The 17,269-nt window shown below is 39.2% G+C and overlaps 1 protein-coding gene across 3 annotated transcripts in view; it reads right to left on the bottom strand.

The window, feature by feature from the left end:
• Positions 1–17,269, bottom strand: part of PCCA (propionyl-CoA carboxylase subunit alpha) — a 438,112-nt gene that overhangs the window by 253,171 nt on the left and 167,672 nt on the right. For all 3 annotated transcript variants that reach the window (XM_050765975.1, XM_050765974.1, XM_050765976.1), the window contains 2 exons: positions 10,727–10,821; positions 5,722–5,872 (listed from right to left, as the gene is read on the bottom strand). In XM_050765975.1, the coding sequence (XP_050621932.1) occupies positions 5,722–5,872; positions 10,727–10,821 (246 nt within the window). The remainder of the gene's footprint in view (positions 1–5,721; positions 5,873–10,726; positions 10,822–17,269) is intronic.

Below are 17,269 nucleotides of genomic sequence, written 5' to 3'. Positions count from 1 at the left end.
AAAAGGACTATGAATATTAGCTATACTTTTGGTGGCGTCAAGAAATCAAAAGCATAACCATGAAGACAGGAGGCCACCAAAAGTATCAGTTTATCAAAGAACCCTGATAAACTACCCCCACTTTCAGTGGGCACCATAAAGGAATGCAACCTACAGATAAGACTGAACTGGAATAAAACCAACCATTCTCTAGAACTGCAACTGGGCTGTGTATCCCTTCAGGAGTTCAAGGAACCTTACACTTTGAGCTTAGATTGCTGTAGTCACAAAATACTACTGTCCATAGGCATGCAGCAGAAAAAATAATTGAAAAATCTCTATAAGAAAGAATCCATCATCCTGGGTTTTAATTAATCAATAAAATAACAATTTTTAAAATAACTGTATATGACAGTATAATAACAAGGCCCAACAGGAAATCAACAGCACAACCAAGAAACAGCACAAAAAACAGATAACAGAAGTAATCATAAGACGTCATATGTCAAAATATCAGACACGTACTACAAAACAAATAAGCTAATTATGTTCAAAAAACAAAAGCCAAAATTGAAAATTCAAATAGGAGACAAGAAAAGATAAAAGTCAGTGAATCATACTTTTAAAAGAACCAAACAGAAATTTCAGAACTGAAATATAAACAATTGAAATCAGGAACTCAATAGGTGATTAATTAAATACAGCAAAAGGGAAGGGAAGAAAGACAGAAGAAATTTTCCAAAAAAGATGAAAAATATCAAAGAGGGCATAAGAAACATAAGAGATATAATAAGGAGGTCTAAAATGAAAGTTATAGGTTTATTCATTTGTGTGTGTGTGTGTGTGAGATTGTTCCAGAAGTAATGGTGGAGAATTTCCAAAAAAATATTAAAAGACGTTAATCCACAGAAAAAATATTCAATAAATTCCATGTACACATGTATGCAAATCAGCGAAAAGTTAAAGAGAATCTAAGAGAAACAGAAATTCATAAAGGCTACCAAAAGCAAAAAGCAATTATGTCCAAATAAGCAGAATACAGAATGAGTGGTGAAGTCTCGCCAGAAACAGTGAAATAATATTTTCAATAAATTGAAAAAAATACTAGCCAAACTAAGATTTCTAATTATTTCTTTTTTTTTTTTTTTTTTTTTTTTTTTTTTTTTTTTTTTTTTTTTTTTGGTACAGACAGGTTCTATGTTACCCAGACTGATCTTGAACTCCTGGGCTCAAGGGATCCTCCCACCTCAGCCTCCCAAAGCACTGGGAACACAGGGATGAGCCACTGCACACAGCCAAGATGCCTAAGAGGAGTAAACACACATTTCATGAACGAGGCAACACAAAGTCATTGGCTGTCAACAAAAAGAGTTTGTCACAAGTAAACCTCTAAAAGAAACTACCAGAAACAAAGTAGGACAAACAAAAGGTAAATATGTGGGAGGAATGGAATGAATGATGACTAAAATAATAAGAGAAATGGCTTTGAGGGATAATTGTACTCAAGTCAGGAGACAGTAAACGGACTTTAAATGTTTTAAGCTCCCTTGTACAGTCTGGCAGCTCAGGTGAAAACATACTGTTATCAGATTTTTTTTTTTTTTCTTTTTTTTTTTTTTGAGACGGAGTCTCGCTCTGTCGCCCAGGCTGGAGTGCAGTGGCCGGATCTCAGCTCACTGCAAGCTCCGCCTCCCGGGTTCACGCCATTCTCCTGCCTCAGCCTCCCGAGTATCCGGGACTACAGGCGCCCGCCACCTCGCCCGGCTAGTTTTTTGTATTTTTTAGTAGAAACGGGGTTTCACCGTGTCAGCCAGGATGGTCTTGATCTCCTGTGGTAATGCAGAGGTTCTACCAAAAGATCAGAAATATTTATAACCCCCAAACTTGTACAGGAAAAAAATTAAGTGATAAATACTGCAAAAGAAAGAAAAACAAGGAAGAAGACCAGAGATTGTACAAGAAGAAAATACTTTTTAAAATTAGAAATTTAAACTCAAATATACCAGCATTTCTGTTAACTTTCTAAGGAGCAAATGGTCAAGACACAAGACGAAGATATCAAACTAGGCTGAAAAATTATACACTGCTTACAGAGGCACATATGAACTGTCTTCATACAGGTAGGTCGAGAGTAAAAGGATGAAGAAAGCCACAGTATGCGAAAGATAACCATCAGGAAAGAGGTAGAAATCCACCTGGAGCCCAGACCATCAGCTTCCCAACTGCTGGGGAGCGGCAGGGCCACCGCGGAACTCGCCTCAAAATTCAAGGACACAAGGTCTGTCTACCACTAAGGCACAGGGAACAGAAAACAGCCCTCCTGCACCCATGGGAGGGCTAACCAGGGCCCAAGGGAGTCTCCCCCTAGGAAAGAGGCACAGGCATAAAGACACGGCTCCCAGGAAGCACGGGGTCAGAGGCAAGCCCTCAAGCTCAGGATGAAGCAGGCATGCAGAAACCCCACAAGCAGCCCCTTGGTGCACATGTGAAAACTACAGCAGGAATGCTTTCAGCTCGACCCAGCTCATGCCTGCAGTGACTCAACACGCCCTGCCACCCACCCCGTCCCCCAAAGGCCTAACAGAAGAAGAGCTGACACTGTTTTTAGGCATAAGTATGCCTTTCTCAGTCTCTCCTGTTCTACTCCACCCCTTAGTCATCAGCCCATAATTCCCCCACTCACCCACCCCAGTCCTAGGCAAGCACGATTTATTTATCTCTGTAGGCCACATGTGTTGTTTGAATGGTGTACTGGACTGAAGAGGGTCCTGTCAAAATTCACATCCACCTACAACCTGTGACCACGACCTTACTTGGAAACAGGATCTTGGCAGAGGTAATCACATTATGATGAGGCCGTACTAAATAGGAAGGGTCCTGAATCCAATGTGACTAGTGTCCCTATAGAGAACCGGAACTCTGGACACAGAGATGCACAGGGAGCAGGCAACATGACATCTGAGGCAGGGATCAGAGTTATGCTGCCAAAGCCAAGGAACACCAAGGACTGTCAGCAACACCACAACCAGGAGAGAGGCATGGAGTGGATTCTCCCTCCAACCCCCCAGGAAGGACACACTCAGCTGGAACCTGCATGATAGACTGTGGCCTCCTGAAGCATAAGAGAACAAATTTCTGTTGTGTTAAGCTACAGTTTACGATCATTTGTTATGGTAGTCCTAGCAAACCAACACAAATTTCATAAAACTAGAATAAACTATCTATAGAAATCTAATAGATAAAGAAATAGTGGCATTTTCTTAGAAAACGTATCATACAGGAGTTCCATGAAATAGCATGAATCTCACAAATACCATGCTGAAAAAAGAAGCCAGGCACAGAAGAATAAATACTATACAATCCCATTAATATAAAGTTTTAAAAAACAAACAAAAGCAATAACACTGCTTAGGTATGTATAATTCAAAGGAAGAATGATATGAAAACTGAGGGTTCTGAGAAGTCAGATAGGAGACAGCTCTAGGGAAGATGGAGGGGGAATCCGAATCATTGAGAAGGGGAAGAAAATGACGCTGGTGTAAAAAGAGGGGGCTGTTTTGTAAATACTTCTAGACCCAGTTGATGTTTACATTGATTTTTGCTTTATAATAATATGTTCAATTATACACCTGTGTTCTATGTATGTTTCTGTATAGTTCACAATTTAAACAAAAGAAAAAAGGGAAGGAGGAAGGAAATAAAGCCACCAGTTACAACGCCGGTAGCTTCCTGAGATTTGGTTAGAACTAAGGAATATGTCCCCCAAAGCCAACAGTTCCAAGGGCAGCCACTTGATTCTCAACCTCCTCACTGTGGCAGAGGTGCCGGTTCCTCTGGGAGCCTGGCTGGGTGGTACAGCAGTGGGGGTCACTCCGGAAGTTCACTCTGGGTACCCTTCCTTCCTCCATCCTTCCAAAGATTTTATAATCACTGAATTACTTCCTATTTATAATAGCTAGAGTAATTTCTCTTAACAGCACATACACACTGACAAATACAGTTCATCTAGAAAGGTTCAAGAAAAAAACAAAGTGGTATTTCCAACATAAAGTATTAACACTGACAAAGCAGAGGTCTAGATACTGAACTTTAGAGGGATACTTATCCGTCATTCCTAACAGATGTCTTAGCACAAGCATAAAAACTAAATTTTTTTTTTTTTTTTTTTTTGAGACAGAGTCTCGCTTAGTCGCCCAGGCTGGAGTGCAATGGCGCGATCTCGGCTCACTGCAAGCTCCGCCTCCCGGGTTCACGCCATTCTCCTGCCTCAGCCTCCCGAGTAGCTGGGACTACAGGCACCCGCCGCCTCGCCCGGCTAATTTTTTGCATTTTTAGTAGAGACGGGGTTTCACCGTGTTAGCCAGGATGGTCTCGATCTCCTGACCTCGTGATCCGCCGGTCTCGGCCTCCCAAAGTGCTGGGATTACAGGCGTGAGCCACCGCGCCTGGCCAAAACTAAATATTTTTAATCCTTTGGGTATATACCCAGTAATGGGATGGCTGGGTCATATGGTACTTCTAGTTCTAGATCCTTGAGGAATCGCCATACTGTTTTCCATAATGGTTGAACCAGTTTACAAACCCACCAACAGTGTAAAAGTGTTCCTATTTCTCCACATCCTCTCCAGCACCTGTTGTTTCCTGACTTTTTAACGATCGCCATTCTAACTGGTGTGAGACGGTATCTCATTGTGGTTTTGATTTGCATTTCTCTGATGGCCAGTGATGATGAGCATTTTTTCATGTGTCTGTTGGCTGTATGAATGTCTTCTTTAAAGACACATGCACACATATGTTTATTGCGGCACTATTCACAATAGCAAAGACTTGGAATCAACCCAAATGTCCATCAGTGACAGACTGGGTTAAGAAAATGTGGCACATATACACCATGGAATACTATGCAGCCATAAAAAAGGATGAGTTTGTGTCCTTTGTAGGGACATGGATGCAGCTGGAAACCATCATTCTCAGCAAACTATCGCAAGAACAGAAAACCAAACACCGCATGTTCTTACTCATAGGTGGGAACTGAACAATGAGATCACTTGGACTCGGGAAGGGGAACATCACACACCGGGGCCTATCGTGGGGAGGGGGAGGAGGGAGGGATTGCATTGGGAGTTATACCTGATGTAAATGACGAGTTGATGGGTGCTGACGAGTTGATGGGTGCAGCACACCAACATGGCACAAGTATACATATGTAACAAACCTGCACGTTGTGCACATGTACCCTAGAACTTAAAGTATAATAATAATAATAATAATAATAATAATAATAAAAGAAAAAAAAACTAGTAGGCTGGGCGCGGTGGCTCAAGCCTGTAATCCCAGCACTTTGGGAGGCCGAGACGGGCGGATCACAAGGTCAGGAGATCGAGACCATCCTGGCTAACATGGTGAAACCCCGTCTCTACTAAAAATACAAAAAAAAAACCTAGCCGGGCGAGGTGGCGGGCGCCTGTAGTCCCAGCTACTCGGGAGGCTGAGGCAGGAGAATGGCGTAAACCCGGGAGGCGGAGCTTGCAGTGAGCTGAGATCCGGCCACTGCACTCCAGCCTAGGCAACAGAGCGAGACTCCGTCTCAAAAAAAAAAAAAAAAAAAAAAAAAAAAAAAAAAAAACGAAATATTTAACACTTTACGGAGTTAATTTTTTAACTTTTATAAAACAAAAAGGAGTGGAGAAGGAAGGGTAAAGTACAGAGGCATGGAGAGGAATAAAAAACAGTTGTTGTTACCTGGAGTCTTGTATTCATTTCCAAGAAATAAAAATTCTTCTTCGAGTCCACAAGGAACTCTACGGTCCCAGCAGAGGAATATTTTACTGCTCTAGCAAGAGCTACAGCTTGTTCTCCCATTGCTCTTCGAGTCTCCGCATCCAAAAAAATGCTACATATACAGAAAAAGTGTTTGTCTACATTTTGGACAAAAATAAAGTTATCTTTTGTGTGCATTACATAAACGTTTTCTTAAAGTTTACTCAGATATAGATCATCTATATCAATTTAAGAATTCAAAATATGATGCTTTATATACGTTTTATAATATATGTTGACTATATTATTAAGCATAACATGCTTAAATAAGTCAACTTTGGATTTGTATAAAACTAACATTTGAACTTTTCACATTACTCTGCAACTTCAATCCATTTACAAAATATAGTTTAACTTGCCTGCCTGAAGGTGGGTTTGGTATCTTGAAGCCAAACATGCAGGATTTAGTGGATATATTGCTGATTCTTGTTATCTCTTCAACTTTTAATATTTAACATATATACATATATATTCAGAATTGCTTCGAGCCAAAAACTGGGAGAAAAATAACTTCTTAGAAACTAACATACACAATCAATCCTCATTGTTCATGGAGTCCATATTTACAAATGTGCCTACTTGCTGAAATTTATTTGTAACCCCAAAATCAATACTTAAGGCGCTTTCATGGTCCTTTGTGAACAAGTGCAAAGAGGTGAAAAATGTGAGACTCCAGCATGCTAAGGCTAAACAAGGTGATGCGCTCCCTTCCTGTTTCAATGCTCATACTATAACAAGCGTCCTTTTCAAGGTCTATTTAGTGTCACTTTTTTTTTGCATTTGTGTGTGTTTGTGTGTGTGTGTGTCATTTCACTGTGTGAAATGGCCCTCCAAGCATTGTGCTTAGGTGCTGTCTGGGGTCTCCATATGCAAGAAGGCCAAGAAATACTGTCTGGAGAAAATGTGTGTGGAATAAGCTTCACTCAGGCATGTGTTAGAGTCTTGTTGGCCAGGATTGTGAGTTCACTGTTAACGAATCAACCACAGATATTAAATAAGAAATACACATAAAACAAAATTATGTGTTAATCCACTGAGGAAAATGTTATGAGCAAAGGCTCGCAGGAACCTAACACTGTATTTCCCCTGGGGCAATTATTCAGTGTAGACTAATTCAGTAATCAAGGTGACTTTGGAGAACATAACCGCCACAAGTAACAAGAATCAGCAATATATCCACTAAATCCTGCAGGTTTGGCTTCAAGATACCAAACCCACCTTCAGGCAGGCAAGTTAAGCTAAAATGATTTCAACAAACCCTGAAAAAATATCATCAAACCACTTCTGCATTTTCACAGATTTTGCTTCTATGAAAGAAAGGCTCTGAGAAACAAAACATTGACGACTTTTCTACTTGTGGGTTAAAATTATTCTCAAATGAGCAGGATTGAGACAGCATGCTAGAAAAGCTTTATTATGGAATAGTATAATAAACTTGCATGAACCTGCCTCCAATATATAGTAATTATTAATCCATAGCCACTCTGGCTTTATCTGTGCTACACGCCCACTTCTCTACCAGGCCCACCCTTTATTCTTTTTAAAGTGAATCTCAAATTAGGTATCATTTCACTTGTAAAAACATACATACCTGTTTCTATGAGACAAAGTACTCTTTTGTAACACAACTATACAAAAAACAAGAACTTCTTAAAAACATTTAATATCCACTTCTTAAAAGCATTTAATATCCACTTGGTATTCAAATTTCTCTATCTCATAAATATCTTTATACAGCTGATTTCTTTGAATCAGGATCCAAATAAGGTCCAAAACTGCATTTGATTGGTTTTTGTATCTTAAGACTCTTTTAATCTGGAATGCCCCCTTCCCCATTTTCTGGCCAAGGATCTGGTCATTTTACTGTCTCATTCCTCCCATTCTTGGTTCAACTGCCTGCAACTCCACGTTGTCTTTTAACACTCACATTACATTTCTATTTCATATAGATTGCTAGTTAGACTCAGAGCCTTGAATATATTCAAGTTGGCCTGGGGTGGGGGAGGGGGAAGAGTTCACAGGTGGGAAGTGTACTTCCTACTGTCTCCCTTTTGGTGACATTAGAATAAAATAATGGGTTCAAGTGTTTTGAATCTTATCAATAATATAGTTTGCATTAAGCTAATGTATAGACATAGATGACATTTCAATAATAATTGGCTGACAAAACTAATGCAACTAAAAAAAAAAAAAAAAAACCAACTAACAATATCATAACATTTGGAGAATCTCAGTGCAGTTGAGTGAAACTCTCCTTCTCCTATTTGATCTTGCCTTTGTCCTTTTCAAATGCCCTGCTAGATACCCAGAGATATGAATGACCCTAACTAGCATTGCCCTCAAACCACATTAGTAGATTATTTTTTTTTTAATTAATTTTTTTTTTTTTTTGGAGACAGGGTCTTGCTCTCTCACCCAGGCTGGAATCCAGTAGCATGATCTCGACTCACTGCAACCTCAACCTCTGGGTTTAAGCACTCCTCCCACCTCAGCCTCCTAAGTAGCTGGAACTATAGGCACACACCACAACAGTCAGCTAATTTTTTACTTTTTTGTAAAGATGAGGTCCCACTATGTTGCCCAGGCTGGTCTCAAACTCTTAGGCTTAACCAGTCCTCCCACCTCAGCCTCCCAAAGTGCTAAGAGTACAGGTGTGAGCCACCGTGCCCAGGCAATTCTTATTCTAGGGACTGAAGACTGCACATTCCATTTATTTTAACATTTCACAGTGTACAAATACATATCAAGTCAGTATTAATGATGAGTTCTAGTTTTTTCATTTCGATTCCTACTGCTGTAAATTTTCCTTTTTTTCTCTAAATAAGTAGATATGGTATTCATTATGAGAAGTTTACATTTCTAGACAAAGAGAAAAAACAAACAGATTTTATGATTCAAAGTTCCCAGTCTGGGAAAGATTTCTATCCCAGGTAAGACTTGAGTAGATTTTGACTAAAAACAGAAGGTTAATTGAATTGGAATTGATAATGCAGTCAAGGAAACAGAAAATTACAAGACAAGTGTGCTGAAGACTCTTACTGTTCTACCAGCATCCTTTTTCCCCTTCTTCCATACTACAGTATTACAGTACTACAGAATTAGTTCTAGCTCAGCACACGGTTTCTTAAGAAAAAGATACTTATAAGTCTCCCTAGCTAAGTGTCTAACTTCAGATCAACACCAAGTAATTAGCTTCGGCATCTTCCAGGATCTTCCTAAAGACACAGGAAGAGGATTCCCTTTGGCTTTTCTTCTTCCTCCCTTCTTACATCCTGGTCCTGGGCCTTGAGAACTAGATGGCCACATCTTATATAAGCTACACACTTCTGGCCGGGCGCGGTGGCTCAAGCCTGTAATCCCAGCACTTTGGGAGGCCGAGACGGGCGGATCACAAGGTCAGGAGATCGAGACCATCCTGGCTAACACAGTGAAACCCCGTCTCTACTAAAAAATACAAAAAACTAGCCGGGCGAGCTGGCGGGCGCCTGTGGTCCCAGCTACTCGGGAGGCTGAGGCAGGAGAATGGCGTGAACCCGGGAGGCGGAGCTTGCAGTGAGCTGAGATCAGGCCACTGCACTCCAGCCTGGGCGACAGAGCGAGACTCCGTCTCAAAAAAAAAAAAAAAAAAAAAAACTACACAGTTCTTCACAGCATACTGACTGGCGTGTAAGCACAAGCATCCCATGAGAACAGGAAGTGGAAGCTGGCAGTTTCCCAAGGCCTGGGCTGGAAACTGGCATAGCATCACTTCTAAGTAGTCTATGGGTCAAGCATTCACATAGCACAGAATCAAGAAAAGGGAACACTGATCCTTCCCCTCACTGCTCAAAGAGAAAAATGTCAAAGGATTTGGGGTCCATGCTTTAAAACTAATACACCATGCTATATTTTTAAAAACCAATATAACTAAAATAGATTTTAATTTTTAACCATTACTCTGGGATTAAAAATACACTCACATTCTCACTATTTTCAGAAACTATATAGGCATTATGTCAAGATATGCTAGCTCGGCTGATTAAAGCTACAATAAGCTATATTTCTTAGTGTCTGGTAATTAAAAATTACTAGGAACACTCACCTGAGGATTTTTAAGAACAAAGAGAATACCAGAGTATATACAAATAGCAAACTAGCATCAAATTAGAAATGAGGCTCCATACACCAAACTCATGAAAGGTGCCCTGGAGAAGTACCCAAAGTGGCTCTGATAATTCAAGGAATTTCCAAGAACCACACTCCAAAAGCCTTTCATGGTAGGATAAATTCAGAACCAACTTTATGAACCCTTCACCAACATGAAAGTCTAGAAGGCATATATCTCAGAAATCCCATGAAATACCATCAGGTTCCATACTTCCTAGAAGCCTGCAGAAGTCATAGTTGGTTGTCTACCCAACTTCTCCTCTAATAAAAACCCACTTCTTTTTCAAGTATTCTCTCATTTTTATACATTAAAGCACTGAAGAAATCAAGTAACAAGTTCTTAATTATAAAAATATGCAGTAAGAGAGTCCACATGAACATTAGTGCAATTGTAGCCAATAAAGCAAACAAATACAAAAAGAAATGTGGCTGGGTGCAGGGGCTCACACCTATAACCCCAGCACTTTGGGAGGCTGAGGTGGGCTAATCTCTTGAGGCCAGTTCAAGGCCAGCATGAGCAACATGGCAAAACCCCATCTCAACAAAAAATACAAAAATTAGCTGGGCATGGTGGCACTCGCCTGTAGTCCCAGCTACATGGGAGGCTGAGTTGGGAGGATCACTTGAGCCTGGGAGGTGGAGGCTGCAGTGAGCTGTGATTGCACCACTGCACGTTAGCCTGGGCAACAGAGTGAGACCCTGTCTCTGAATGAATGAATGAGTGAATGAATGAAATGCATAAAAGCAGCCACTTTATAAACGTTCCCTGGGAGAGACTTACCTTGGTGCTTCCTCCACCACCTTCTGATTTCTTCTCTGAATTGAGCACTCTCTTTCATTAAGCCACAAAGCATTCCCATGTTTATCACCTAGAACCTGAAAGAGCAATACCATTTGAAAAACCATATAACCACACCCACAAGGTAGATGATGGTTAATATTTTCCCCATGCAACATCTCTTGGTTTTTAATACTCAAACCTCATAGTATATACATACCTCTCAAAACATTATTTTGATTCATGTTAATAGAGGAAAACTTTATTATTCCAAAGCTCAATGAAACATTTTTATCAAAAAGATTTGAGGAAAAAGTGTTCATATCACCTTTCAAATACAATGAGTAAAACATGAGAATCAGTTGTACAAATTTTGTGAAGGACGCTGAGTGTTAGTGAAGGGGATAAACATTGGATGTCAATGTTGCTGAGGACTGCCACCGCAGCTTTATTACAAACATCTGCTTGAAGTTAACATTATTGAATGTCTGTTGATTGGGAAATGACACTGCATGCATTTACATCCAATACGTAATCTGTTATTTATCTATGGATGTCTTTACTGTGGTTTATTTTTGTTCTAGGAAACTGGTAAAAGGTCTGGAGTTAATATACAACACATTATAGTTTTTCCCATTTGCGATACTCGTTGAACATCTCTAACCTGAAAATCTGAAATCCAAAATGCTCCAAAAGCTGAAATTTTTTGACATGATGCTCAAAGTAAATGGTCACTGGAGCATTTTGAATTTTCAGATTAGGGATACCCAACCAGCAGGTATAAATGCAAATATTCCAAAACCCAAAAAATTCTGAAATCTGAAACACTTCTGGTCCCAAGCATTTCAGTTAAGAGATATATTGAACCTGTAATGGAAAATAAGCTGAGATTGCCAGATAAAATACAAGATATCCAGCTACATTTGAATTTCAGATAAACAATGAATAATTTTTTTCTAGCTATGTCCCAAGTACCACATGGAACAATGATTTAAAAATATCATTGTTGATCTGAAATTCAAATTTAATATGTATCTTTTTCAGCTAAATTCGGAAACTCAAAAGCAGCTCTTTATTAAAGTTTTTGCCTACAACATCTCATTTTCAGAAATGGACCAATCTATTTTCAGATTTAAGAAGCTGATGTATACTTCCAAATACATATATTAGATTTACAGAGGTAAGATCTGTTTTAGAAGTCAAAAGGCCAGGCACTAATTTTAGTTCCAAACAGCTATGCAACTTCTTTGGACAAGTCATTCTGTTTCTTCGTGCATTATAAACAGCAGATAGTATCAGTCTTAATATTTTATATGGCTGCTGAAAAAAAACAAATAAATAAATATTATGGTTATAATTGGTAAAATGTAAAATAAATAGTTAATATATGACTGTAAAGTTAATTTTTAGGAACAAACCCTTTCTGAAACTCAAGAATGATTCCAAGCAATGAAGGAAAACATAAAAGCAATAAAATGCCAATAAGTTGGAATTTTCTAAGACTCAAAGGTGGCTGCATGAAGTAAATCTAAACATATTTGAAATCATTAAAATAACTCTCAACCTCTTTTTAAATTCTAGTTGACCAGAAAGTAAAAGTAGACAGTCTCCAAGCAATAAAGCCAAAATAACCATGAATTCTCAGAAATATTTCCAACTATAAAATATCAGATTCATATACAGAATCAAGAGTTTGTTCTTCTCTAAATTCTGTATAGTCTCCCAGTTCATTTTTTTAAAATTCTGTGCACTTACTAGGCATTCAACAAAAATGATTTGGTGATTATTTATTCCATTAAATAAATGAGGAAGCCATGTAATCAAAAAACATTATAAATAAATACTGCTTTTAAGAGCAGTTAATCCTTAAATGCATCATGAGTTTTTAAAAAAATTTATAGGTTTACACATACTGAATGTAGAAAAATCTCTAAGTTATACTGCTTCCTGAAAAAGCTTTATTTATTTATTTATTTTTTTTTTTTTTTTTTTTAATTTTTTTTTGAGACAGAGTCTCGCTCTGTTGCCCAGGCTGGAGTGCAGTGGCCAGATCTCAGCTCACTGCAAGCTCCGCCTCCCGGGTTCCCGCCATTCTCCTGCCTCAGCCTCCCGAGTAGCTGGGACTACAGGCGCCCGCCACCTCGCCCGGCTAATTTTTTGTATTTTTAGTAGAGACGGGGTTTCGCCGTGTTAGCCAGGATGGTCTCGATCTCCTGACCTTGTGATCCGCCCGTCTCGGCCTCCCAAAGTGCTGGGATTACAGGCTTGAGCCACCGCGCCCGGCCGAGCTTTATTATAATAGACTATGTCACATAATGCAAGCCCGTTGGTATCCCTAGACCCAACCCAGGAAATGCCAGTAGTGCCCTGGTTGAGAAATACTGGTTTACGCCACAAAGAGAGGTGCCATTCATGCTGCCAGTACAGTTTCATTGTGGAAAGGACATAGTATATAATGGCTTATGTGAAAAATAATAGGTGACACACACATATATATACTTCATAGACTATGTACAGAGGAATAGCCAAGAAACAGTAACAGTGCCTGCATTTAGGGACAGAAACTAGAGGACTTAGAAATAGAGTAAAAGGGATGCTTACTTTTTATTGATTACCCTTTATCATGTGCAGAAATTACCTAATATAAATAAATAAGTGAAAACTAAAGAAAAGTAAATTAAAAACCCTTCCAAGTATAGATCAGATATGAGAACATCTGTGTTGCCTACTTAAGTTACTGGGAGGCATTTTCACCTATGTTTGAAAATGTCACCCAGGCTGTATGCCATGGCTAAATAAAATAAACTAAAAAGCTGATCTAGATATGTAATTACTTAACACAAAATAACAAACATTTATTGAGTATTAGTAAAGTGAAAGACAATGGTCTGGTTGCTGGGGACAGCAAATGAGTAAGACCTACTCTCTACGCTCAAGGACCTCACGGCCTATTAGGAAATTCAACTAGTTAAAGATAAAACAGCCTACCTAAGTGGTCTTCCAGTAGTGTGAACAAGTGCTAGATGGGGAATACAGTGAAGGACAAAATTAATTCTGCCCCTAGGATCTTACAAGAAGGACAATCTAAATATCTCCCTTAAATTACAGATTTAAAGAGCCAAGTGTCTACTCAACACCTACACTTAGATATCTAATGGGCATTTCAACCTTGATTTGTTCAACTTTATAACCGGATTTCCTCCCTCGGAAACAAGCACATCTCACAGTCTTTCCTATCTCAGTAAAAGGCCATTCCATTCTTCTTATTTCTCAGGCCAAAACCCTAAAATCGCCTTATTTTTTTTTCTTGTACATAACATCCATCTATTAGAAAATGTGGTCTACCTTCACAAAATACCCAGAATTCAATCACATCTTACCACCTCCACTGCCAACCCTATGGCCCAAACCACCATCATTTTCTCAGCCAAATTACAACAGCAAGAACCTCAAAAGGGATCTCTCGGCTTTCATGCTGGCTCTCAATTGCTAAGAACGAATGACTACTGTGTGCCTCCCTTTCTTAACTGTGTCAAATAGGGGTATTTATTGGAGTGTCATATCCTTTTCTCATCATTGTACACTGGATGAATGAATATCAGACTTTAAATTCAGGTATTTGCACCAGAAGAACTGTTCTTGAAGGACCATACATAAGAAGTCTCAGGCCAGGCACAGTGGCTCATGCCTGTAATCTCACCACTTTAGAAGGCTGAGGTGGGTGGATCATTTGACGTCAGGATTTTGAGACCAGCCTGGTCTCAACATGATGAAATCCCACCTCTACTAAAAATACAAAAATTAGCTGGGCATGATAGCACAAGCCTGTAATTCCAGCTACTCAGGAGACTGAGGCAGGAGAATCACTTGAACCTGGGAGGCAGAAGTTGCAGTGAGCCAAAATTGCGCCATAGCACTCCAGCCTAGGCGACAGAGCAAGACTCCGTAAAAAAAAAAAAAAAAGGTCTCATCCAGACCTGGACCAAGTTGGAATGGAAGTTGCATGTATTCTGTTTATGACAGGGCATGATCATTGAGGGCCAAAGAATGGGTTGTGGTAGGTAGTATCCAAAGATGACTCCATGTACAACACAAATCCTGGTAGTCCCACCCTTATATAATTCCATCCAGCAATGATTCTAGACTGGGAAGGAACTTTGCAAATGCAACAAAAGTCATTTTGTGCCGGTTCTGAGCCTAAACCTTCAAAGAGTAGGACAGTGATTTCAAGCAGCTCTGACCAGTGACAAGAATTCTGGATATCCTTGTAGAAATGCTACATGGAGAAGACATGTACAGATACCCCAAGACTTCACAGAGAGAAAGACAAAGGCCCCACTGCCCACCAAAGTGTCTCAGCCGAGCTCAGGCTTTACACCATCCTTCCAGGGCACCTAACACGGGACACTCAGTCAAGTCACAGTATAACGACTGCCCCAGAGAACAATGTGTAATGCAAAAGCAGTGGCAGCTGAACCCAAGTAACCCACAGAATCATGAGGAATCGTTAAATGTTGTGGTGTGCTTTGTGGGAAAACATACTATAACAAAAAATTGACCATTTTAACCATTTTTAAGTGTACAGTTCGGTAATCTTAAGTATATTCAAATTCTTGCATAGCCTTAAATGTCGTTTTAAATCACCACATTCTGGGGTGGCTTGTCACTGAGCAAAAGGTCATCAAAATACACAAAATAAACAAGTGGATTTACCAAAGATACCAGATCCGAAATAATATTTATAATAGAAAATAACGTTTATAACAGTATCTAAAATTATAACAGTATCTAAGCTATACTGCTTCCTGAAAAAGCTTTATTATAATAGACTATGCCAATAACGTAAGCCTCAAATATCTAAGAATAAATCTAATGAAAGATACACAAAACCTCTACACTCAAAAATACAAAACAGTGCTGAAAGGAATTAACAAGACCTAAATAATGGAAGAGATATTCCAGTTCATGGATCCATGAAAATTCAACGTTGTAGGCTGGGCACGGTGGCTCATGCCTGGAATCCCAGCATTTTGGAAGGCCGAGGCAGGCAGATCACTTGAGCCCAGGAGTTCGAGACCAGCTGGGCAACAAGACAAAACCCCGTTTCTACAAAAAAATGCAAAAAGTAGCTGGGTGTGGTAGCACACGTCTACAGTCCCAGCTACTGGGGAGGCTGAGGGGGAAGGATTGATTGAGCCTGCGAGGCCAAGTCTGTAGTGAGCCATGATTACACCACTGCACCCCAGCCTGGGAGACAGAGAGAGAGAGAGAGAGAGAGAGAGAGAAAAGAAGGAAGGAATGAAGGGAGGGAGAGAGAGAGAGGGAGAGAGAAAGAAAGAAAGAAAGAAAGAAAGAAAGAAAGAAAGAAAGAAAGAAAGAAAGAAAGAAAGAAAGAAAGAAAGAAAGAAAGAAAGAAAGAAAAAAGAAAAAAAGAGAAAAAAAGAAAAAAAAGAAAGAAAAAGAAAGAAAAAGAAAGAAAGAAAGAAAGAAAGAAAGAAAGAAAGAAAGAAAGAAAGAAAGAAAGAAAGAAAGAAAGAGAGAGAAAGGGAGGAAGGGAGGCAGGGAGGCAGGAAGGCAGAAAGGAAGGAAGGAAAGAAAAGAAAATTCAACATTGTTAAGACGTCAATTCTCCCCAGAATAATCTCTAGATTCAATACGACCCAAATACAAATTTCCCATCAGATGGGGTGTGTGGGAGTGGAGGTGGAGGTGGAGGTGGGAGTGGGTGGGTGTAGGCATAGGTGTCTGTAGGGGGAACAGGTTGACAAGTGAAGTCTAAAATTTTCATGGAAATTCAAATAACCTAAAAAGAATCAAAACTATCTGCAGAAAAACAATACATCTAGACCACTTACAGAATCAGGTTTCTAGATTTATTATAAAAGCAAAATAGTTAAGACAATGACAAAATCTCACTTAATTTGCAACAAATGGTCACTGCAATAAATGATGCTGGAGAAAGTGGATATCAGAATTTAAAAAATTAATCTGACCCTGCCTCACACCAAACAAACAAAATAATAATAATTAAAGGAGAGTAACAGACTTAAATATCATACCTAAAACAAAAAACTACTAACTAGGGTACACAAAGTAGACTTAAACTTGACTTCACTATAATTCAGAACTTCTGTTCTTTGAGAGATATTATTATCAAAGTGAACAGGCAAGCCGCATGAAGGGAGAAGGATACACTACACGTACATCTGACAAACGACTCATAAGCAAATAGATACAGAACTCTGACATTCCAATAATTTTTAAAAATCTAATTTGAAAAAGGAAGGCAAGGATGAAAGTTTGAGAAGTCACTTCACAATATAAGCCATTCAAATGGTCAATAAGCTTATAAACAGATGCTTAACATCATTATTCATCCGGGAAATGCAAATTAAACAGACATATCATCACAAGTCCACTAATAAGGCTAAATGTTTTTAAAAATTGAAAATATCACATGCTGGCAGGGGTGGCATTAATGGAAACTCTCATGTATTTCTGGTGGGAGTATATATTAGTACAACCAGAGTACCCACTAAAACTAAA

This window comes from Macaca thibetana, chromosome 17 (assembly GCF_024542745.1).
Source record: "Macaca thibetana thibetana isolate TM-01 chromosome 17, ASM2454274v1, whole genome shotgun sequence".
NCBI lineage: Eukaryota > Metazoa > Chordata > Mammalia > Primates > Cercopithecidae > Macaca > Macaca thibetana.
Note: the sequence above shows the minus strand (reverse complement) of the source record. Positions and strands in the feature narration are given on the sequence as shown.